The 22,886-nt window shown below is 44.5% G+C and overlaps 1 protein-coding gene and 1 long non-coding RNA gene across 8 annotated transcripts; one reads left to right on the forward strand and one right to left on the reverse strand.

The window, feature by feature from the left end:
• Positions 1-122: 122 nt before the first annotated feature.
• LOC143483189 (BICD family-like cargo adapter 1) lies at positions 123-12,747 on the reverse strand. 7 transcript variants are annotated; one of them, XM_076982001.1, is made up of 10 exons: positions 10,313-10,445; positions 9,966-10,124; positions 9,266-9,481; positions 6,024-6,140; positions 5,605-5,751; positions 4,927-5,076; positions 3,703-3,780; positions 3,098-3,207; positions 2,712-2,832; positions 123-1,593 (listed from the first exon to the last, which is right to left on the reverse strand). In XM_076982001.1, the coding sequence occupies exons 3-10, from the start codon at positions 9,458-9,460 to the stop codon at positions 1,399-1,401; spliced, it is 1,113 nt and encodes a 370-aa protein (XP_076838116.1). In that variant the 5' UTR covers positions 9,461-9,481; positions 9,966-10,124; positions 10,313-10,445; the 3' UTR covers positions 123-1,398. The 7 variants fall into 7 exon arrangements, with proteins under 7 accessions (XP_076838116.1, XP_076838117.1, XP_076838111.1 ...); XM_076982002.1 differs by lacking the exons at positions 9,966-10,124; positions 10,313-10,445 and adding an exon at positions 12,650-12,747; XM_076981996.1 differs by lacking the exons at positions 9,966-10,124; positions 10,313-10,445 and adding an exon at positions 11,284-11,655.
• Positions 10,004-21,605, forward strand: LOC143483190 (uncharacterized). Its single transcript, XR_013122438.1, has 3 exons — positions 10,004-10,180; positions 20,931-21,027; positions 21,138-21,605. It is a non-coding gene; the product is annotated as an uncharacterized LOC143483190 (long non-coding RNA).
• The last annotated feature ends 1,281 nt before the right edge of the window (positions 21,606-22,886 follow it).

Genomic DNA, 22,886 nt, shown 5'->3' on the forward strand with positions numbered 1-22,886 from the left:
ATTAATTTTAGGTGACAAAACAGTCATCTTACATAGTCAATCTGCCTTTTAAATGGACATTGTTTACAACAAGAACTTGCAAGCCAGATTTCTCGTGAATGGCTGCATGTAGATCAGGGGTAATCAATTAAATCTTTCCGCGGTCCATTTTTGGCAGATAGCTCAGACCTTAGGTCCGGGTCCGCGGTGGCGAACGAAAGTTGTTGAGCGGGGGGCGAAACTAACACTCAAATGGGTGGTGAACGTAACACTCGTCTGAAAATAAATTCTACGGTTTAAAATATAGTCTCCCGTTAAAATTTTTTTGGCATTTGGGTCCGTATCCAGTTAATCAGGAATGTGATTGGGTCCGGACAGGACGGCGTTCGGGTCCGGATCCGGACCGCGGTCCGCCATTTGGTGATACCTGATGTAGATGGTTGAGAATCGGTATGTATGTAGATGGGATAGAAAAATTCAATGTATCTGGTTCGTTTGAAGAGATTTCAATGTTTAATACATGATTTTACATCAAATTTGTGCTTCTGCACAATGGGGTAAAAAAGAGCACCAGAGCATGTGCTCCAACTATCTTACACTATGTGTAAGACTCCTCAGCCTCTCCGGTACGGTCTGTGAAGGGGTTCTGGAGAAGAGAATGTGCTCAATAACAGAATCTCAAGAGGAACAATGCGGGTTCTGTCCTGGTCGTGGAACGCTGGACCAGATATTGACCCTGGTGAGGGTCCTAGAGGGATGGGAGTCCACATGTGTCTTGTGGATTTGGAGAAGGCATTCGTCTTTATTAACATATACTGAACATGTGTAAGACCAATCGCATGTTGATTATTGCATGCTTTACTTGGTTGTAGGCTCTGTGTGTGTGTCTGTCTCTCGGTGTGTGTATCTGTGTCTGTCTGTGTGTCTGTATGTGTCTGTGTGTGTGTGTGTGTGTGTGTGTGTGTATGGTATATGTGAACACCCTTTAAAATTTGAAGACAGACATTCCTGAATGTAGTCTGCCAGTAGATAAGGACGCCTTGTATCTGCATGATAGCACATCTGGTGAACCTGAGGAGCCTTGGCTCGATGACCCTGGAGGGGAGGGGTCATGCTCACCTCATCAGGGCCAACAATGAGGCCTAAAGTCCATAACTCGCCACTGAATTATGATATAAATTTGTTATAGTTCTCAAAATACTGGCTATTGGTCTTCACAAGCAAACCACAGTTCAACAGCAATTTAAGCACCAAATGTCTAGCAGAACTCCAGTTCAAGTTTTCTCTCATAACATACAGGCTTTGCAGTCATACTTGAAATGTGGTCTGAACACAAGTCTGTCCAGGCCAGCTATTCCTTAAACTGGCCTCAGGTCTGGAGTTTGTGCCCAGTTTGGTCCAGTCTTTCCAGGTTTGGAGTTATTTGCCCAGTTTGAGCCAGACTCTCCAGGGTGACTGAACTGATGAGGGGCTAGGTTTGGGTGTGCAGGTGGGTGAGGCCCTCTTTGTCTTGTGAAGGAGAGAGAGGCGTCCTGAACGTGTCCTCTCAGACTGCTGCTGCTCTGTCTGGTGCTGGTTCTTCAGCTGCTGGTTGATAATTATCTGGACGTCTTCCTTTAGAACATATGCAATATGTGTCAAGGACTCTGAGGATTTTTCATTTTTTACATCATATAACATGGTACAAAATCAAGAGCATTGTACTCTCTTAATTTTGAATTTTTAAAACAGGGAATGATTTAATGTTGCTCATATGCATTGTGGCCAGCAGAGGGAGACAGAAGCAGTGAAATGAAACCAAACTGCCTTATTGCCACAGTGATGAACCAGACAGGGTCCTAACCAAGACAATTACCTTCCATTAGGAGGGGTGGACAGATGAAGAACTTCCACTAGCGTTTTATCTTTATTTACAGTAGGCACCCACAGACTTGCTCCAAATATCATCTCATTGTACTAGTACAGTCATGATTAAAGATATCTGCCAACATGGCTGCTAACTGAAATTGCAGGAAATGTTGAATGCCATTTGCCTTCAATTGTTTGTCTCTCTCTTTCAGTATCTAGCGCAATACTGAATGTAAGCCCAGTCCTGTATTTTGTCATTTTTGATAGCTGAGGAAACGGTTAATATAACAGTATTCAAAAAAGGGGTTTAGGCTTAAGTGCTTAGAGTTAAGAGTTTGGGATTAGGATTAGGGTCAGCGATGCGCTTACCAGGTCTCCAGTTAGGGTAGTTTAGGGTTAAGGGATTGGGGTTAGGATTAGGGTCTCGGAGACTGACGCACCTGCCAGGTCTCCAGTTAAGGTAGTTTAGGGTTAAAGGATTGGCATTAGGATTAGGGTCTCGGAGACTGACGCACCTGCCAGGTCTCCAGTTAAGGTAGTTTAGGGTTAAAGGATTGGGATTAGGATTAGGGTCTCTGAGACTGACGCACCTGCCAGGTCTCCAGTTAAGGTAGTTTAGGGTTAAAGGATTGGGATTAGGATTAGGGTCTCGGAGACTGACGCACCTGCCAGGCCTCCAGTTAAGGTAGTTTAAGGTTAAGGGATTGGGATTAGGATTAGGGTCTCGGAGACTGATGCACCTGCCAGGCCTCCAGTTAAGGTAGTTTAAGGTTAAGGGATTGGGATTAGGGTCTCGGAGACTGACGCACCTGCCAGGCCTCCAGTTAAGGTAGTTTAAGGTTAAGGGATTGGGATTAGGATTAGGGTCTCGGAGAGCGACGTACCTGCCAGGCCTCCAGTTCCTGCGAGAGCTGCAGTTTGTGTTGCACGGCCTCCAGCAACTGGTTGTTCAGACACATCATGTCACTTTTGGTCCGCACCAGCTCTGCCTCCATTGCAGTTTTTCTGCCATAAAGAGGAATTATAAAAAGGCAGCACTCAAATAGATATCTTTGTTTTCTTCAGTCACAAATGTTGTAGGACAACACCATGAAGGTGTATGATTGTTGGGGAGTATGTATCGAAACCTCCCAAATTATTTAAAATATTAAAATCATGGAGAGTGTGTTGTGCTGTCTGATATTTTGGAAGCTTTACAGAGCGCTACTCCTAAATCACTTTCATCCACGAGTTAAGACGTCACACATGGACGAATGACTCCGACACATACTTGGCAATGGCATCATCTCTGTCCTTGATAGCACGCTGAACAATCTCTTCATCCAATCTGCTGGTGACTTTCAGGTGGCGTTCAGTGTTCTCTTCCATGATCTGTGCATTCTGACAGAGATGAGGAACAGTCATCTCCGTCATTCAACACCGACAATTAACTCTGCTAGATGTAATTCTTTCTTTTGGTTTATTAATCATGGGAGGGTTCTTTGCTGTAGTTGATTTATCAAATCAAATCAAATCAAATCAAAGTTTATTTGTATAGCGCTTTTCACAACACATGTTGTCACAAAGCGCTTTACAGGATTTAAAAGGTTAACAATACTATGGGTCCAGATCTTTTGTTTTGGCGGTTGTAAATAATTGTATATCTATGTATACCATATCACCTTTATATAAATGTTTAAAAACCACTTATCACTTCTTGCCTGTGTAGAAATTGTTATTGCTTAGTAGTTAATATATATTAATTAAAACAGGGTGTCCAAAATGCGTTAGGAGTGATCTGTCAACATTGCTCTGGCCTTTTGTCCCTACATTTTTTCCCTCTACTTGGTCACCAGCAGCAAGCATCCCTAAATGTCTCCCCCCCCCTGTTGTTACCTGATCACTAAGCTCCTGTATCTGTACTGTGTTGTCACAGGACCAACTCCCTCCCCCCTCAATGGGCTCCTTCAGGTCCTGGAAACACAACACAGAGATTTTCTCTCTGGCCTGAGGAGACTGTGAGATGGTCCCATTGTTAGTGGCCTATTGGGTACAGACCTGGGATCAGGTAACACATATGAATGGATTTCTTTGTTGTTCTCATTCACTTCCTCATGATATTATCTGACGTTCCCAAACCAAGATGACAGCCTCTTAGGGAGCTGACAGAGCCCAGTGCTCATATGTACTGAATGGACCAAAATGACAAAGCATCAGAGACTTCTCAATATAAAATGGAATATACATTATATATAATATATATATATATATATATATATATATATATATATATATATATATATATATATATATATATATATATGTAATATGGTTGGCTCATATTTGACTGTGTCATGACACATCATACAGCATGCTAAACAAAAGGGATTTTAGAAAAAGACAATAGCAGTGTAACAACGAAACAATGAATATTCAACTGAAAAATTCTTCTATGCATTAATATAACCTTTCCATTATACCATATCTGTCACGTAGGGCAACGCCCCCTCTCATAGCTGTCACTCTGGGTTCCCTCATGTCTGTGTTCCCTGCCTGTTTGTCCCGCCCTGCTCGTTTATTTTGATTCCTCGTTTGTTACCACGCCCCTGTGTCATTGTCACCACCTGTCCCTAGTTTGGTTCTATGTATATAAGTCCCGTCATTCCCCAGTCGTGTCATCCGTGATTTTGTCTTTCCATTTGTTCATGCTGTCGCTTTGTGCTTTTCTGTTCGCTGTATTCATCTTGCTCGTGAGTTGTCTTTGTTCCCCCGTCGTGTTCAGTATGCCTGTGTTCCTCTGTTATTCGGACTGCCCTCCTGTGATCGACCCTGCCTGGCTTTCTGACGACGAGAATGGTATTCCCTTTAATAAATCTCGCTCCTCTCAGCATTTGTGTCCGTCTCCTCGCTACGCAGCGCGAGAATCGTTACAATATCCCTGTTTGGGACCAGCTGCTATGTGAGATGATGGCACCGTTTAGACAGATTCAAATTCCAGACAGTACTGAAAAAGGCAACTTGAAAAGATGGTCAGCCATTGTTCATGGCATTGTTTGTGTGTCACAGTGTGTGTGTGTGTGTGTGTGTGTGTGTGTGTGTGTGTGTGGCCTCTAGTCTCACCTGTACTGTCTGATTGTGCACAATCCTTTCTGCTATACTCCTCAGATGTCCCAGCATGCTTTGCAGGGTGTTGTTTTGGTTGTGGGGAGCATCTGAGCCATGGGAAACAGGAAGCAGCATGTCCAGGATGGAGCTTACTTCCTGTGTGACCTAAAAATTTAGAAAACAAGAGTCTCCAGTCTTTGTGACTAGACTCTCTCTCTCAGCTGTGCTGCATATAGGTCTGGGTGATGGACAATGCTTCATAATATTACTCTGTGTTACTCTTAATTTATAAATGATATTTAAGTTTTATTTACTACATTAATTTTACTTAAGATAGCGCAAATAAATGCTAAACTGACATCATTAGTCAAAATATAATAGCCCATATCTTTGTTGTTTTAAGAAAATCTACTTACAAAATTCTAATTTCAGGCTTAATTCTTTGATTGAAATTATTCTTATTCTATAAATGTCTCAAATCAAGCAATTTAAGCAACTACAAAAACATGACTCATGTTTATTAAAGTTATATAATATTTATCTTAAAACAGGCTTCCATTCCAATGGCATTACTGTAACAATCTTCATTAGAGCTTCCACAAGTAAAACATTCACAGTAAACATTCAGCAATAAACAGATGAAAAACATTGTGCGTGTATGTTTGTGCGCATGCGTGTGAATTAGGACCGTACCAGCTGGGTCTGCGCACTGTTTTGCTGCTCCTGCCGGGCCAAGCGTGTTTGTAGGGAGGACAGGCTGTCTCTCAGGGCTGCATTCTCCTCACACACCACTGCCAAGCTCTGTTTAAGGTCTTGCTCCTGTTGCGTTAGTCGTTCAACCTTAACACACACACACACACACACACACACACACACACACCTTCCATCATGGTGTTTTGGAGCCAACTGTGCATTCGTGAGCTATACACACATGTACCTACACATCTTAGCATAGTTTTAGGAAGCTTCACTTTCAGGAATAATGCTGACACAGACATCACAATCATGTCAGAAAGCACAGTAGTATTTTTTTTGTATGGTATTTACTGGGTTTGTATCCTATTGTTTGTATTATGGTGTGTCTGAGGACGTGTGTGTGTGCACTATCTTACCTGCTCTTTAAGTGCACCAAGCAGCCCCACATTCTGTGGTCCAGAATAACCCGTGTCCCTCAGCTCCTGCCGTAGGCGCTGGAGATCTGTGGTGACTACTTGCTCCATCTCCGTTGCCTACACACACACAAGCACATAAGGCATCATTCGTTTTGAGGGTGAATCTTCAAGGTTCAGGATTAGTCTTCAAGATGGAATTCTTGTCTACCCTAAAACAATAGTGTCTGTCTGGATAGCCTGGTCCTCTGCAGTGGGACTGGGCACTCTTTAGGCTCTCCTGTGAGAACCAGTCACCTACAATCACCGGAGGATCCCATCATATGGTCACCTCGACCCTGGCAGCGACATCATCATATTGCTTTAATGCCACAGAGGAATGTACTGTTGTGGCCCTAGAGACAGGGGTGCGGACTTGTAAATCTGCTATCAGGGTTGGCCTAAGGAGTATCTGAAATCAACTCGTGACCAATTAAATACATTAATTTATGCTTTAAGTTTTGAATCATCCAATGGCCTTTGAGAGATACAAAAGGATGGTATGAGCTCCAAAATATCTCAATCAGGGTTTTACTTTTTGCTTGAATGTCTGCTTAGGAATCAGCTCGATTGTACAAATATGAGGATGTTGGGTTAAGGTTTCCATGGAGACAACAAAAGAAATTCTGCATGCTGCAATGTGCAAAAGGACCTGCAAACTATAATAAACTCAACGTAGAAGAATCTGCAACAACAGACACGACCAATGTTGGTGAACATCTCTGTTGGTGAACACCGTGCCATGTGTCAGTCTCAGCAACTGACACTGAACACTGACAGATCACAATGCAGGGTGAACTTGATGTTTCTCTTACTTTATGATGTACTGACAAAGCTATTTCTTCATATTACATTTCCTTTCAACTCAGGAACAGCACGACTCTAATTTACTGATTAAAACAACCAGGAAATCAAACTGCGGTCTTGTAGATTAAGTTCCCTTAAGGATTTATTTGTCACATAAGATATGGCAGGAAACCTCACTGAATGTCACTTAAAATCCATTGGTGACTGCACAAGCTGCTCATTCCCCACACTATAAATCTGGATGGATAAATATTCCTCAGTGCTTTGAGCACATGTGAAATTTCTCAGTTGAAATAGAGAGGTTTGTTTTTGACTAACTAGCAAACATCTGGCCATGTGTTTCCAGTCACCTGTCCCTTTAACACACGACGCATTACATTACCAGATTTTGAAAGATCGAGTCATTAATGCAGGATTATAGAAAACTGATTTATAGCTAATTATAGCACATAATTCTCTCTCATACACACAAGCAGCACGGCACCTCCAAGGAAATCCCTTTACATCAACATGCATTTAATAGCATGTCTGGAATGACACAGGCCTATTATATCAATAACGTAATTAGTATCATTTCTCTCTGTTTGAACCAGAGTTCTGAGTGTAATGAGGCGGCATAAGTATGTGTGTTGCGTCTGGAGGCCAGGGGGACCGATACAGCCCAGCCCAGCTGTACTGGCATGCCTGTTGCTTCCTACCATTTCTCCTGTTCTGTAACTGCAACAAAACCAGGCGACCATCTCCTGTCCTCTTGGACTCCACAGCAAAACAATTGCCACAACATTGGCCTTGGCATTGGCCACAACAAGAAAGCTTGAAGGAGTTGGTACACAGAAACACTCACCGTTTCAGGTGCTGGGTTCTTAGAAGCAGAGGGGCTTCCATTCACCACATCTGGCAGGGATGGATCACCAAACCAGCCATGTGGCTCCACTGCCTCCAACCCCCCCGGCCCACTGCTGTCCAATCCTGCTTTTACTCCAAAACCGAGACAATCCATGACGCGAGCCGCAATGTAACGAGCTCTCCTTCCCTGCACAAACACTTCCTGCTCCTTGAGAGCGGAGATGGGACGATAATCACTGTAAACACAGTGCTTTAAAAAAAAGTTTAAAAATTTCCTCTGAACTTTGGTTGCTCAGAAAAGCCTGTTGTAGTGGTCAGCTGTCTAGCACAGGACAGGAGGAGGGTGAGGGTGTGGCTCCTCCCCATGGAGAGGGCAGAGTTAGATATCACACCAGCCAAGGAGCAAAGCACAACGCAGGGCCTTGGCATCTGCTGCAGTTATTGCACCATTCTGATTGCTCGTAATAAAACAGATAAGAAGTCCTCACCAGTAACTCTGTGTTCATGGGGACTCTGCAGGAGTCGACCTTGTTGAGCTCGGACTCGGGAGATTAGATTAGAAGCAAGGAGAGAGCTATGAACGCAGAGAGAACCTTCACTGCCTGCAACGTGACAGAAGCGTTTGCCATACTATCTAAACAAAACATGCTTGTTTAAATGCCATGTAGTCTTTAAGTTTAAGTAATTAAATAAGTTCAATCTGCAAAAGTTCATTGGAATCCCTTCAGTAGAACTGAAGCAGATTAGAAGTAGAACCAGTAGAACTGGTGTTTCCCAGGGTCATATCTCTCCTCTCAGTCAGGAACTGCTGCTGGTTCAGTTCTGTCAGTGTGTCCAGACAGCTCCACCCACTTTGTGTTTAGCTGTTGTTTTCCTGTCCTGGTCACAGACTGTGCGCTCAGCACACACACTCTGACTCAGGAAGGAAGGAGGAAGAGGAGTAATACTACCTATGGTGGAATCATGCATGGTTTCTTTTTAAAAACATGTACAGTACATGTGACTGGCTGCACTGGACAAAACTACACTTTTACTACATTATTTGGACAGTTATGTAGATCTGAGTTCAGGAAAAATTTACCTACATCTTATTACATATTTCTATTAAAAAAACTGTTAATATCCACTGTTAAGTACTTACAATTTACATTTACTACAGCTAATTTGACTTGAGAAATGCCACTCCTGGTCAAATATTTGCTTTCATTTTTAACACAGAAGGCTTGCATTAAATTTTGCAACAAAAAATTATTTAGGAGCCCTGTGTATCTTTAGCCACACGATGGCTGGATTAACTAAGGGAAGTCAATTCTGAGTCAGTGCTTTTACTCCAAGTCTCATGATTCTCACATGTTCTTGGAGTTGCTTTCTGGAATAAAAGATCTAGAACCAGTTTTTGAGGTTAAGATCACCACAGTCAGGGGCATAACCAGTCTCAGTTACTTAAAAAATGATAATCCCTCACCGCGTCAAGGGTAATCCCTCACCGCGTCAAGGGTAATCCCTCACCGCGTCAAGGGTAATCCCTCACCGCGTCAAGGGTAATCCCTCACCGTGTTGAGCTTCTGCCGGAGATGCTGATTCAGCTGGCCATGCTGTTGTTCCATGTGGCTCTTCTCCCGCTGTGCCTGGGCCAGGGCCTTGGTCAGGACCTGCACGTGAGCACTCAGCTCCCGCACGTCACGCTCCAGCTCAGCCTCCTGGCTCTCCCACTGAACCTGGCTGCCTCGCAACTTCATATGCAGCATGTGTCTGTCCTGCTCCAGGGCCTGTGCAAGAGATCACACACTTAACAGAGGCAGGCACCCCCCACCCTTAACAGAGGCAGGCACCCCCCACCCTTAACAGAGGCAGGCACCCCCCACCCTTAACAGGGGCAGGCACCCCCCCCCCCCCCCCCCCCCCCCCAACAGAGGCAGGTACCCCCCCTTAACAGAGGCAGACACCCTACTTAACAGTGGCAGGTATCCCTCCTTAACAGAGGCAGACACCCCCTTTAACAGAGGCAGGTACTGAGACATCAGTCAACTTCCAGCAAGGTTGTTGTCTTTAGAATGGTAGAAGAGTGAGTGTTTGCAGAGTTAAACCTGTACCCTTGTAGGACTTTCACTTATTACGGAGACATAATAGAAATGAAAGAAAGAAAGACAGTCAATCACTACAGACATCCAAACTTTATGTGGCCTTCAGATTAGCTCAAGAATAGTGCACAAAGAGCTTGTGATGAATGGTTAAAAATCCCCATAAACACACTCCTAATCCTTGTGGACAGCCTTTCCAGAAGAGCTGAAGCTCCTCTATCTGCTCGTGACCGTCTGTTATAATCCGGGAACTAAACTCGCTCCTCTGCTGTTTCACTGCCGTTCGGATACGAGAGTATCAGAGGAGGGTGGACCGACATCATATTGAACCCTGTGGATTAGGAATGGGATGTCATTTACTATAAACTCATATGTGAGTCAAGGAAGGTGAGTGAATACTTTTAGCAATATATAGTTTGAATCTGCACATTAGTCTCTGTAGGATGTAGCCAGTGTCCTTTTGTGTTTTTCTATACATGGCCGTTGGGGTGCCTCTAGCCATATTTGGGATTAAATTACCATGGAGTACTGAGGTAAATTCTCTCTTTCATTTCCATCCAAATCCACCACGTCTGTGTTTTCCCCCAAACGTCCTCTAGGGAAATCACAGGCTGAATTATCTACCGTTTTTCACTGAACTCGCAAGTCGTCTGAATTTTTAATCCTGTCCGGATTTAAATTGCGCGTGTTTCCATAGATACATCCAGAAAACATTTTCCGAGCTCGTGACCGTCTGTTATAATCCGGGAACTAAACTCGCTCCTCTGCTGTTTCACTGCCGTTCGGATACGAGAGTATCAGAGGAGGGAATTAAAATGTGTATTACAGACTTCCCCTGAAATGCCATATTGGTTGGATTGGATTAGTTTGTGTTCATTTTACAGTCCTAAAATTGTTTTCATTTATCATAAATCTTTCTAACAGATGTTGTCTTCAAGTCATGTAAAATAGCAATTAGTTAACATTGCTTTTGCATTGCTTTTGCATGGGTTTTCTTTCTTTTTTCTGATGCAGTGTATACTCCATGGATATTGTATTTTACCCCATTCTGATTAATAAAGGCTTTAAATAAATGCTCACCTTGTTTCATAAAGATCGTTATTTATTAGTTTAATATTAAGGTAAGGTAAAGTACAATTTACTCAAAACCTCACTTGTAACACGTGGATATTTTTTGGGTGCACTTTTTTAGTGTACTAACTACAGGAATCAATGCCAATACATAGAATTGAAAGCAAACATGCTTAATAAATAGATAAGAAATGCTATCTGCAGTGTTGGTGTTCAAGTACTCAACAAACTGGTGAACACGTTGGAAGACGTCCGAAGCAAAGACTAAAACGCGCACAGTAAAACCAATCTGAGATCAAACTGGTTTTATTCGTTAAACGTATCCGTAAAACTGCAGCACGAAGTTAACAGTCATAGCTGATGAGCTGAATTGGAAAGATGGTAGAAACCTCCACCTGTCCTACATCGCATCACCTCACCTCAATCCTGTCTGCGTACTGCTGGTGGAGTTGACTTCTCTCTTCTTTCAGCTGACTATTTTCCAAAAGCAGCGCCTTTCCGAGCTGAGCAGCAAGAATAACATCTTCCTCTTTTTGTTGAAGTGCAACAATTAGTTCATCGCTCTCGTGGTAGACGGGCAAGTCTTCGGGCTCCAATTCATACGAGTACAAATTCTCCTCCAATTCAGTTCTTCGAGATTTTAAACGCATTTCATCTTCTTGACTCATTGTTATCCAAATAAGCAAGACTTTTTCTTGTTTGAGAATTCGTAATTGTTCATTATGCGCATTTATTTAGATCTTTCTGCAGCTTCTGTCCAACATTAGACTTCATGTCTAACTCCAGGGATGAATGAGCTTGCAGGAGGTAACGTTCCTCAATCACATCACTAATGAATAAAGCGGGCTGGGTCTGTCATCTGCAGCTGGACCTCCTGGCCCGTTTAAACCACGCTGTTGTGCTGTAAATACACTTTCATCGAATAAATGTAATTTTTCTCAGTTAGCTGCACAAAAATTGCACCCTTAGATTGTTAGCTGAGTCCGTCTAACGCAGATTGTCTATTGTAAAAAATGTAAGCCTGTCTACGGCAGCCTTCTTCAGTTAGCCATTAAATATGTTATTTATAATCGTTGTGTGGAAGAAACCTGAAAAAAAGTCACTAACCTAACGGAGGCTTAAATCCATAGTTTAAGTGTGAATAAGTTTCTGGGTTTAATTAAACCTGCATCGTGTCCTGATCCTATAAAAAGTACCAATGCCTGTTTCACTCGTTATCCTGCGATCTTAAACGCAGACGTGTAGTCTGTTGTAGGCGGATAAAGCGGGTCAGGGGTCAGGGTAGAAAAAGCTGCTCATGAGAAGAGCCATCGGGGTGTGGATGCGGTGGAGATGGCGTCTCTCTCGTTTTGATCAAAAGAACTCACAGATGGCGCGGGGACAGTAACGCCCAGCGTGAAAGCCTGGACATCAAGAGCTGTCCGGTGTCCACGCCCTTCACATTGTCCTTATAAGTTTACAGTTTTAAAACGAAAAGAGACGCGTGCTTTACAAACGCTTCACGTATGACGTGGGGCCAGAGACGGTACGTCAAACAACAATCTCACTGCACTAACTGCACCTTCATAACGCATGACACACTTCATAACATATGTCCTATAGCGCCCACTGCACAACAGGGACCCTCAAGGCGGTTCATCAGTGCACATGTAAGTTTGGTCTTTAAGACAAAGTAGTTTATAAATTGCTTACAATGAGTAAAATGATCATTTGTATCTTATTTTTGCAACTGTAGACAGAACAGTGTTAGAGGCTGTGAGAGAGATGGACCTGAAGATTACTTACCTCACATCACTTGTTGAGTCTCTTGTGGGTGGCCAGCAAATTTTGTCCCCACAACAGGTCCAGGATGAGGAGGAAATTAAAGTTTTCCCACTAAATTCAATGGAGGCCCTAGAAGAAAAGAGAAAAGATTGTTAGACAATGGGCTGAAGCAGAGGATGGTAAGTTAATTCATAGATGATTTCCCATTACAGTCTTTCTCAGTCGATTTGGTTCATTTCTCAGATCAGAATTGAAATTCTCAAAACTGTTCATTCAGTCTCCACATCTCCTTGTCACTTGTGCACATCATAATTGCATTTCTCCTTGTGTTTCACATTTTGCAAATGCTTTTGTACATTTTGAAAATGGACATGGACAGTTGTCTGTTGTTTTTTACATTATCAATTGCTTATGTTATGTTTATTTACATTTACATTTATGGCATTTAGCAGACGCTCTTATCCAGAGCGACTTACAAAAGTGCTAAGTGTTTGGTCAGAATATGCATCTCTATCTAGTATAAACAGGTTTAAGTCCAAACTACTCGAGCTCAAGCACTGCCATAAACAGTTGCCAGTGCTGATACCTAGAAAGAAGACAACAAAATATAAGATTAGACATAGAGCACTACCTAGCAGGACTGAAATACCTACAAGACTACATTAGCAAGTGTTCCCAGAGATAAAGTGCAATTACGATTTATACCAATGCTTCAGTAGATTAGTGCTTATAAGTGCCTTACAAAGAGATGGGTCTTCAGTCTGCATTTGAAAACCGTGAGAATGTTCGCTGTTCGGATAGCCAGTGGAAGTTCGTTCCACCATCTGGGAGCCAGAACAGAGAAGCATCTTGTCGCGTGTCTTCCATGAATCTTGAGGGATGGCGGGTCAAGCTGAGCTGTAATTGAAGCGCAAAGGGCTCGAGGTGCGGATCGACTCTTGACCATTGCCATAAGGTATGAAGGAGCTGGTCCATTCTTGGCTTTGTAGGCAAGCATCAGAATTTTAAACTGTATGCGAGCAACCACGGGAAGCCAGTGAAGGGAGCGCAGCAGTGGAGTGACATGAGTGAACTTGGGTAGATTGAAAACAAGCCTTGCTGCTGCATTCTGGATCAGTTGCAAGGGCCTGATGGCCTGCAGAGGAAGACCAGCCAGGAGAGAGTTGCAGTAGTCGAGCCTTGAAATGACAAGAGACTGGACAAGCACCTGGGAGGCCTCCTGAGAGAGGAAGGGTCGGATACGTCGGATGTTGTAGAGAAAGTATCTGCATGACCGAGTCCGGTTTGTAATATGGGCAGAGAATGACAACTGGTCATCCAGAGTCACCCCAAGGTTTCTTGCATCTTTAGACGGAACAGTCAAAGAGTTCTCAAATGAGATGGCAAGATCCTGCTGAGGACCTGTAGCTCCAGGTATGAACAGCAGCTCAGTCTTGCTGGGATTGAGCTTTAGATGGTGAGCTGCCATCCATGAAGAGATGTCAGTCAGACATGCAGAGATACGGCTGCAAACCTGAGTATCAGATGGTGGGAAGGAAAGCATTAGTTGAGTGTCATCAGCATAGCAGTGGTACGCTTGGTATTTATCAAATGGTATTTATCAAATATGAATTGTCTTACTCTCCAAAACATTTAGTCTTTAGGTCATCACCTTGGTCATTGCATGCAAAAGTGCTGAACATGTCATAATCTCTAAGGCATCATTTTACTTTTTTTGTTGTTGTTGTTACATTTTGGTAATTTTATCCTAACTTGATTTAATTATTCGCATGTGAACATTCAGTTACAGTAAGAAAGGGAATTTGTGAAGGTTTAGATCAACCAATGGTCTCAACCACAGGCCAGAGGTGCGTCTCATAAACCTATACTGTAATTGGCAAACATTTATAGATGCTAAACACTGCAGTATCACAAAATCTCATAATGGAAACACGAGGCCATGTACAGGGTGAACAGCCAAGAAGAGGAGTAAGACTATGTGGTGTAGAGGAGTAAGACTGTGTGGTGTAGATGAGTAAGACTGTGTGGTGTAGAGGAGTAAGACTATGTGGTGTAGAGGAGTAAGACTGTGTGGTGTAGAGGAGTAAGACTATGTGGTGTAGAGGAGTAAGACTGTGTGGTGTAGAGGAGTAAGACTGTGTGGTGTAGAGGAGTAAGACTATGTGGTGTAGAGGAGTAAGACTGTGTGGTGTAGAGGAGTAAGACTGCGTGGTGTAGAGGAGTAAGACTGCGTGGTGTAGAGGAGTAAGACTGTGTGGTGTAGAGGAGTAAGACTATGTGGTGTAGAGGAGTAAGACTATGTGGTGTAGAGGAGTAAGACTGTGTGGTGTAGAGGAGTAAGACTGTGTGGTGTAGAGGAGTAAGACTGTGTGGTGTAGAGGAGTAAGACTATGTGGTGTAGAGGAGTAAGACTGTGGTGTAGAGGAGTAAGACTGTGTGGTGTAGAGGGGTAAGACTGTGTGGTGTAGAGGAGTAAGACTGTGTGGTGTAGAGGAGTAAGACTGCGTGGTGTAGAGGAGTAAGACTGTGTGGTGTAGAGGAGTAAGACTATGTGGTGTAGAGGAGTAAGACTGTGTGGTGTAGAGGAGTAAGACTATGTGGTGTAGAGGGGTAAGACTGTGTGGTGTAGAGGGGTAAGACTGTGTGGTGTAGAGGGGTAAGACTGCGTGGTGTAGAGGAGTAAGACTGTGTGGTGTAGAGGAGTAAGACTGCGTGGTGTAGAGGGGTAACACTGTGTGGTGTAGAGGAGTAAGACTGTGGTGTAGAGGAGTAAGACTGTGGTGTAGAGGAGTAAGACTGCGTGGTGTAGAGGAGTAAGACTGTGGTGTAGAGGGGTAAGACTGTGGTGTAGAGGGGTAAGACTGTGTGGTGTAGAGGAGTAAGACTGTGTGGTGTAGAGGAGTAAGACTATGTGGTGTAGAGGAGTAAGACTGCGTGGTGTAGAGGAGTAAGACTGTGTGGTGTAGAGGAGTAAGACTGCGTGGTGTAGAGGAGTAAGACTGTGTGGTGTAGAGGAGTAAGACTATGTGGTGTAGAGGAGTAAGACTGTGTGGTGTAGAGGAGTAAGACTATGTGGTGTAGAGGAGTAAGACTGTGTGGTGTAGAGGGGTAAGACTGTGTGGTGTAGAGGGGTAAGACTGTGTGGTGTAGAGGAGTAAGACTGTGTGGTGTAGAGGGGTAAGACTGTGTGGTGTAGAGGAGTAAGACTGTGTGGTGTAGAGGAGTAAGACTGCGTGGTGTAGAGGGGTAAGACTGTGTGGTGTAGAGGAGTAAGACTGTGGTGTAGAGGAGTAAGACTGCGTGGTGTAGAGGAGTAAGACTGCGTGGTGTAGAGGAGTAAGACTGTGGTGTAGAGGGGTAAGACTGTGTGGTGTAGAGGAGTAAGACTGTGTGGTGTAGAGGAGTAAGACTATGTGGTGTAGAGGAGTAAGACTGTGTGGTGTAGAGGAGTAAGACTGCGTGGTGTAGAGGAGTAAGACTGCGTGGTGTAGAGGAGTAAGACTATGTGGTGTAGAGGAGTAAGACTGTGTGGTGTAGAGGAGTAAGACTGTGTGGTGTAGAGGAGTAAGACTGTGTGGTGTAGAGGGGTAAGACTGTGTGGTGTAGAGGAGTAAGACTATGTGGTGTAGAGGAGTAAGACTGTGTGGTGTAGAGGAGTAAGACTGTGTGGTGTAGAGGGGTAAGACTGTGTGGTGTAGAGGGGTAAGACTGTGTGGTGTAGAGGAGTAAGACTGTGTGGTGTAGAGGGGTAAGACTGTGTGGTGTAGAGGAGTAAGACTGTGTGGTGTAGAGGGGTAAGACTGTGTGGTGTAGAGGGGTAAGACTGTGTGGTGTAGAGGAGTAAGACTGTGTGGTGTAGAGGAGTAAGACTGTGTGGTGTAGAGGAGTAAGACTATGTGGTGTAGAGGAGTAAGACTGTGTGGTGTAGAGGGGTAAGACTGTGTGGTGTAGAGGAGTAAGACTGTGTGGTGTAAGGCTGAGGGGACAAAACAGTGAAAGAAGGGCAACAATTGTGGACCATGTTTTACATGTAAGTCATGTTCTCACAATGGCTGAAGCTGGTCGCTGGGTGCAGCTGAATATTGGAAGAACAACTGTGTCTGTGTTCAATCGTTCAGGTGAGAGTGGGCCGGCTGGGGAGCCGCATGAAACCAGGCAAAGAGCCGCAGGTTGGCCACTCCTGATATAGGACATCAAAATTAGCTATATATAGGGGTGACAGAGGTTCCATTTTCTGTATTTTCCCTGGAGGCTGTATGTGCTCAGGTTGTTTTGAATGTGTAGAGTAAGTTTCTAATTTTGCAGTTTTTCCAGTCAGCTGTCTGTCTTTTCTGAATTTCAATCAAATTTTTTTTGTCAACAAATTGTAGTGCAAACAATACAGTCAAACAATATTGCTATACTTGATTCCAGGCCAATTTCTTTCTATCAGTCTCCCACATACAGTCATGTGTAACTTTGTCTTCTGTGTAACTTTGTATTTTGTGTGTAATGTATTGTTTCATTTGATTTACCACAGAATATCGACTGAGAAAAACTGTAAATCAAATCTAGCTACCACCAACTCTCTGTCTCCACAAATATGGACTTGTGCTAATGGACCACCCAATGGAGGATGGGTTACCGTTGGGTATATATATATATATCTGCAGAAATGGGCGGAGGTTCACCAATCTGTCAATATCTAAACATTTTCTAAAAAGATGTGCAAATATTTTAGCCAAGACTGTATACAGTTTTATATTATTAGTCAAAAACTTCTAATCACTTACTGTGACGTTCGGGCGCAGCCAAGGACGAGACACAGAATCCTTGGGTTGCGAAGCAAACGTTACTTTAATGACAACAGGAATTGCGCAATAGCGCACGAGGAACAGCAAACTTGACACGTAACGTGTAAACATTAGACAACGACGAGCACAGGACACTGCGCGAGCGCACATTAAATAGACAGACCACATTAGCCCCATGCGATTACGAGACGATTCACAGGTGAGACAGATTATCACGCGACATAGCCCTCACCACGGAGTTTCACAGACGCAGACAAAGCACGTGGACTACGTATACACACGCCCAAAAGGGAGGGGCCGGGGTCCTCAACGTGACAGACACCCCCTCCAAGGGCACTACCCGTCCCGGGGTGCCAACAGGACCGAGTGCCCCGAACCCACGATGATGGGCAGATCCGACGCGCTCAGTCCTGCGTCTGGGAGGTGACCGCCCTCGGTGAAGCGTCCCCCATGGACCACCTAGAACACCCTCCCTGGGAACACAGGGGAAAAGACGTTAGACAACGGCACGGTCACAAACACACAAACAGGCACGCTTACACACATAGACACAAACGGGAAGAGGGGGTTAGGTACACATATGGGTAGACTTACGAACACAGGCACACACACATACGAAACAGGCGCCAGGCTGCGCGCCAGGAGGAGAGCGATGAGGGAAGTGAGATCGGGAGCCACTGGTGCTGCAGGCGCTGCGATGGGCGGTGCTCCTCCTGCCCTTGCTGCAAACCCTCCACCGGGCGCAGCGTGGCTGGCAGACGCGCCAGGTGCAGCGCGGTTGGCCGACGCGCAAGGTGCAGCGTGGTTGGCCGACGCGCAAGGTGCAGCGTGGTTGGCCGACGCGCCAGGTGCAGCGCGGTTGGCCCCTCTCCTCGGTGGGCCGTACGGGAAACCCTCCTCGCCCGAGGATCTCCCTCCGGACCTGGCAGTGGGAGTGGCTTTCTCCGCTTCCATCTCCTCTTCACTGCCATGGCTCCAGCTCATGGGCTGTCCCGAGCTGCCACCCCGGGAACAGTCCATGTCGCTGGCTGGGGAGCGCTCGGGGGATGAGCCCGCCTCTGGACTCCTCCTCCTCTTAACCGTCTCGACTGACAGTTCCGAGGGGGGAGGGCTTTCCTCCTCGGTAAAGGAGCCCTCGGACAGAGGGTAATCCCCGTTTTCCTCTTCTTCCCCACCGTCTTCCTCGGGGTAAGCAGAGCACTCCGACGGGGGGTACTCCTCCTCGCCGTACTCTTGCTCCTCGCCTTCCTCCACGGTGGTAGAGGGACCTACGGGCGGAGGGAGGTAGTCCTCTTCCTCGGACTCCTCCTCCTCCTCTTCCCCATAGTCCACCGTGGAGGCGTCGTATAACGACGGAGGGTAAGCTTCCTCCTCGTCCTCTTGCTCCTCCTCCTCGCCTGAGGAATCCCCCTCCCCAAACTCGCTCTCGGGGGTCCTTTCCACCCCGCAGAGCGCGAAGGAGCCTACCCGCAGGGGTGAGGGCTCCCTGGACGTAGAGGGGTTGTACTCCCTCCAAAGCCACACCGCCTCCTGGCGGAGCTTCTCCGCCGCCTCGGGGTCGTGGTGCACCCGCGCCTGTCGCAGCAGGGACGCACAGACTGGGTCTGTCTCCAGCTGCTCCTGCGTGGGTCCGATCTTGTGGCGCGGGGAGGAGTCCCCCTCGAGCTCGCCATTTGTTGTCGTCCCTGTCCCGTATAGCTCGGGGACGTTAACCCGTATGGGCGAGAGCTCCCGTGGAGGCGCGGAGTGTCTCTCTTGCCACACCCGCGCCGCTGTCTTGCGGTACTCCTCCGCCAACTCTGGTATGGAGGTCTCCCGAGGCGCGCACAGTAGGTAGGCGCACTCGGGGTCCCGCTTCAGCTGCGCCAGAGTTGGCGTAGAGTCGCAGCGCGGGGGGAGGACGAAGCGCGGTGACGCCACTTACTCGGGCGAGTTGCCTTCTTCGGCCGGGTTGCGTAGCCCGGCATGGTCCTGGTGTCTCTGGACGGCTCGTCGTTCTGTGACATTCGGGCGCAGCCAAGGACGAGACACAGAATCCTTGGGTTGCGAAGCAAAAGTTACTTTAATGACAACAGGAATTGCACAATAGCGCACGAGGAACAGCAAACTTGACACGTAACGTGTAAACATTAGACAACGACGAGCACAGGACACTGCGCGAGCGCACATTAAATAGACAGACCACATTAGCCCCATGTGATTACGAGACGATTCACAGGTGAGACAGATTATCACCCGACATAGCCCTCACCACGGAGTTTCACAGACGCAGACAAAGCACGTGGACTACGTATACACACGCCCAAAAGGGAGGGGCCAGGGTCCTCAACGTGACACTTACTTTAAGTCAATACAATAAATAAGATATTAACTGATTTTAAATAAGAACCCTGATTACTAAATGCAAAACAGAATGTACACTGAAAAAAATAAAGCATTGGCTCAATGTAATAAAATTGAATTAATCAATCACACAAATTTTTTTTCATTGACTCAATCCAAAAAACTTAATTCATGACTAAATGAATTTAGTTTTTTGGATTGATTCAATGAAAAAAAATTTGTGTGATTGATTAATTCAATTTTATTACATTGAGCCAATGCTTTATTTTTTTCAGTGTACATGTCCTACACTGAAAAAAATAAAGCATTGGCTCAATGTAATAAAATTGAATTAATCAATCACACAAATTTTTTTTCATTGACTCAATTCAAAAAACTAAATTCATGACTAAATGCGCGCGGTGTCGATTCGCGAGGTCGTACACAATTTGTAACTTCGCGCGCCACTCCTCAGCGCAATGAACAGTCGTGTTTGCAGGGTTCATACACCTTTATAAGTTGGAATTCAAGCATTTGTACGTCACTTTCAAGGTCCATTTCAATATTTCCCAGCATGTTAAACTTAATAATCGAAATAATTCACTTTTTATCACATTATTTAATGGTGGTTTATTTTCAAAACGCCCAATCTTAACGTCTTCACGATCTCTCATGTTTCGTCCTGGAATTACAAGAGGCTCACGTAATACAAGAGAACTATTCAGTCAGACAGCTATTTGTTGTGAAACGAAGTAGTTACAATTTCAACATTTTAAAGTACTTTAGCCTAAATTCCAGCACTTTTCAAACCTGAAACACACTGAAACACAAAGCAACATTAAAATTCGTCTGGTAAATGAATTTCAGATCAAGGAAGCTGGCTGATTAAGTGTAAACAAGTGTGCACATAAAGGGAAACATAATGTACTAAATTTATATACAAATATATAATCAACCGTTTACTATCACATTAGGACACAGTCACTCGTGAAGCTTCACCGGGTTCCTCCCTTTTTAGCATGTTCACAAAAACACTAATATGATTTTGAAAATTACTAAATTGCTAATCATGAATGAGGCGTTAAAATTTAGCTCCACAAGGTACATCAAATCTAAAACGTCTTGGGATAACATAGTTTACAAGCACTTGATTAATCAATCGCATGTCTTCATTTTCTCTACTACAGACTAAAGGTGGGCCAGCAGATGAGCTTCCTGCTGAGGTTTCTGACGTGTCTGCCCCAAGCTCAAAGACAGAGGAAGCCCAAAGTACAGGGTTTTCAGGTGAGATTTAGTGTGTTAATATTTTACCAAATACCTAATGTGTTACAGTTATTCATTGCTCTCAGTATAATATTCTATAATTGATCATTTTCTATAATTGATCAAATTAGATTTGATTGATGGGGTGAATGATGAAGATGCTCTGCATAGTGACACACAGGCAGCAGACGTGAGGCTCGAGTGTCTTAAGCTCAGATCCAAGGTATCTGTTTTATTCTTTAAAATGTCTTCGATTTATTCCCAGTCACGCTGTTCGCTGTAGATTTTGCTCTTTTGAATGTTCAATTGTACATTTGTTATTGTCAGAATCATATGTTGAATGGTTGTAATCTAATTATCTCCTCTCTGTAAAGAAAGGGACAAACAATCTGCGTGTTCACACAGAGGACGAGACAGTTGTCATATTTATTCCAGATGGTACTTGTTAATATTTTACTGTTCTAACTTGTGCAATGTTGTAGTGTAAGCATGACCTACTAACAGGTTTATCTGAGATGGTCTAAAGGAGTAAATAAGTAGGGGACCATTTTGTCAGCATAGTTCATAGTTGCAGCATGAAGGATAAAAAACTTTTACACCCAAATCCCTCTTTCTCAGTCCTATGGCCTTTAAACATCATGTCTTATGCTATTTTTCTGTACAACTTTCATCTTTTACAGATGTCCAGTCTCCCAGTGTTGAGACAGTCGCCTCCGTCCACAGCGGCTGTTGTTGTTGTTGTTGTTTTGTGACGTCGTGTGCGTCCCTCAGGTGGGCGGAGCCCGTGATCCGTCTCACCTGAGGGTCGTTTGTTTGCCTATATATGTCTTGTCTTTGTACCAGTTGACCGCTGGTCATTATATCCTTAATTTGGATCTATTGCACGGGTTTTGGTTTGCACACTTTCTATTAAACCATCCTTTTCCCCTGAGCCTTGGCGTGATCGCTTCCTTTTTGGTTCGCACACCCTGCCCGTCACACAGTAGGGCTTGCCTCAGCTTTCTCAAGGATCTGTGGGATGTGTTTTGAAAATCATCTTTGCTTAGCTGCAGACTTGGCAACAATATATTTTGCTTAGTAATAAACTTGATACTGATATATCAACTTGATATGAAATGGTTTTCTACATCTATGGAAGCGAAGATTACTAAAAGAGTAGGTGGATGGGAGAAGAAGCGACATATAAGCTTGGAGTGCAACAGTTATTTTCAGATCTCTGGTCTCTACCACGTGTGCCCGTTTGCTCAGCTAGTTGCTCACTGTGTGCGGGGGCTTTAGGGTGGGGAGCATATACATGCATTGTATGTGTGCGGTCTCCTAAGATATCTTGGTACAACCATGACAGTAAAGTTGAGAAAAAACGGTACATTTCCCTTCTTTTGTAGCTGGTCAAATGAAAACAGTCACCCTTTGAAGAGCTCTGTTAGAGTTACAATGCTCGAGTTACCCCCTACCTACCCTGGGTGGCGCACACACACACATACAAGCTACCTCCACCCCTGTGCTCCGACACCCCCACCTACACCACCCCTGCCTTTGCCCACAAAATCTCACTATGCACCGAAATCAAAACGTCAGAGCCCTGATGAGTGATCAATTTCATATCGGTTCTGATCCATCATTTGTTTTTAATTTGTTTACGCCCCCCTCAATTTTTTTTGCACCAGCCGCCAGTGGTGGTTAGACCCTTTCAAGTTTCCCAACCGAGTATGTAAGGCAATTGACGTATGTTTTTGACTATTTGTCACAATAAAACGAATCAGTTGCTATGAATACATATGAGTAGACAATTCTCTACTCTCAATAACTTTATCTTTCAAGAACAAAATAGCAACATTTATTAAAAACCCAAAGTCATTATGGAGGTTTATATTTTATCT

The sequence above is a fragment of the Brachyhypopomus gauderio genome, chromosome 19 (genome assembly GCF_052324685.1).
Source record: "Brachyhypopomus gauderio isolate BG-103 chromosome 19, BGAUD_0.2, whole genome shotgun sequence".
In the NCBI taxonomy this organism is placed as follows: Eukaryota; Metazoa; Chordata; class Actinopteri; order Gymnotiformes; family Hypopomidae; genus Brachyhypopomus; species Brachyhypopomus gauderio.

What these genes read in the sequence shown, in the direction of transcription:
- LOC143483189 (XM_076981996.1), bottom strand. Translation starts at nt 11,532, where the DNA reads ATGAGTCAAGAAGATGAAATGCGTTTAAAATCTCGAAGAACTGAATTG. An exon ending in TCCGGCAGAAGCTCAACACG is followed by an intron (nt 6,141 to 9,265) that starts GTGAGGGATTAC and finishes GTGTGTGTGTAG; the next exon opens with GCAACGGAGATGGAGCAAGT. An exon ending in TTGGTGCACTTAAAGAGCAG is followed by an intron (nt 5,752 to 6,023) that starts GTAAGATAGTGC and finishes GTGTGTGTTAAG; the next exon opens with GTTGAACGACTAACGCAACA.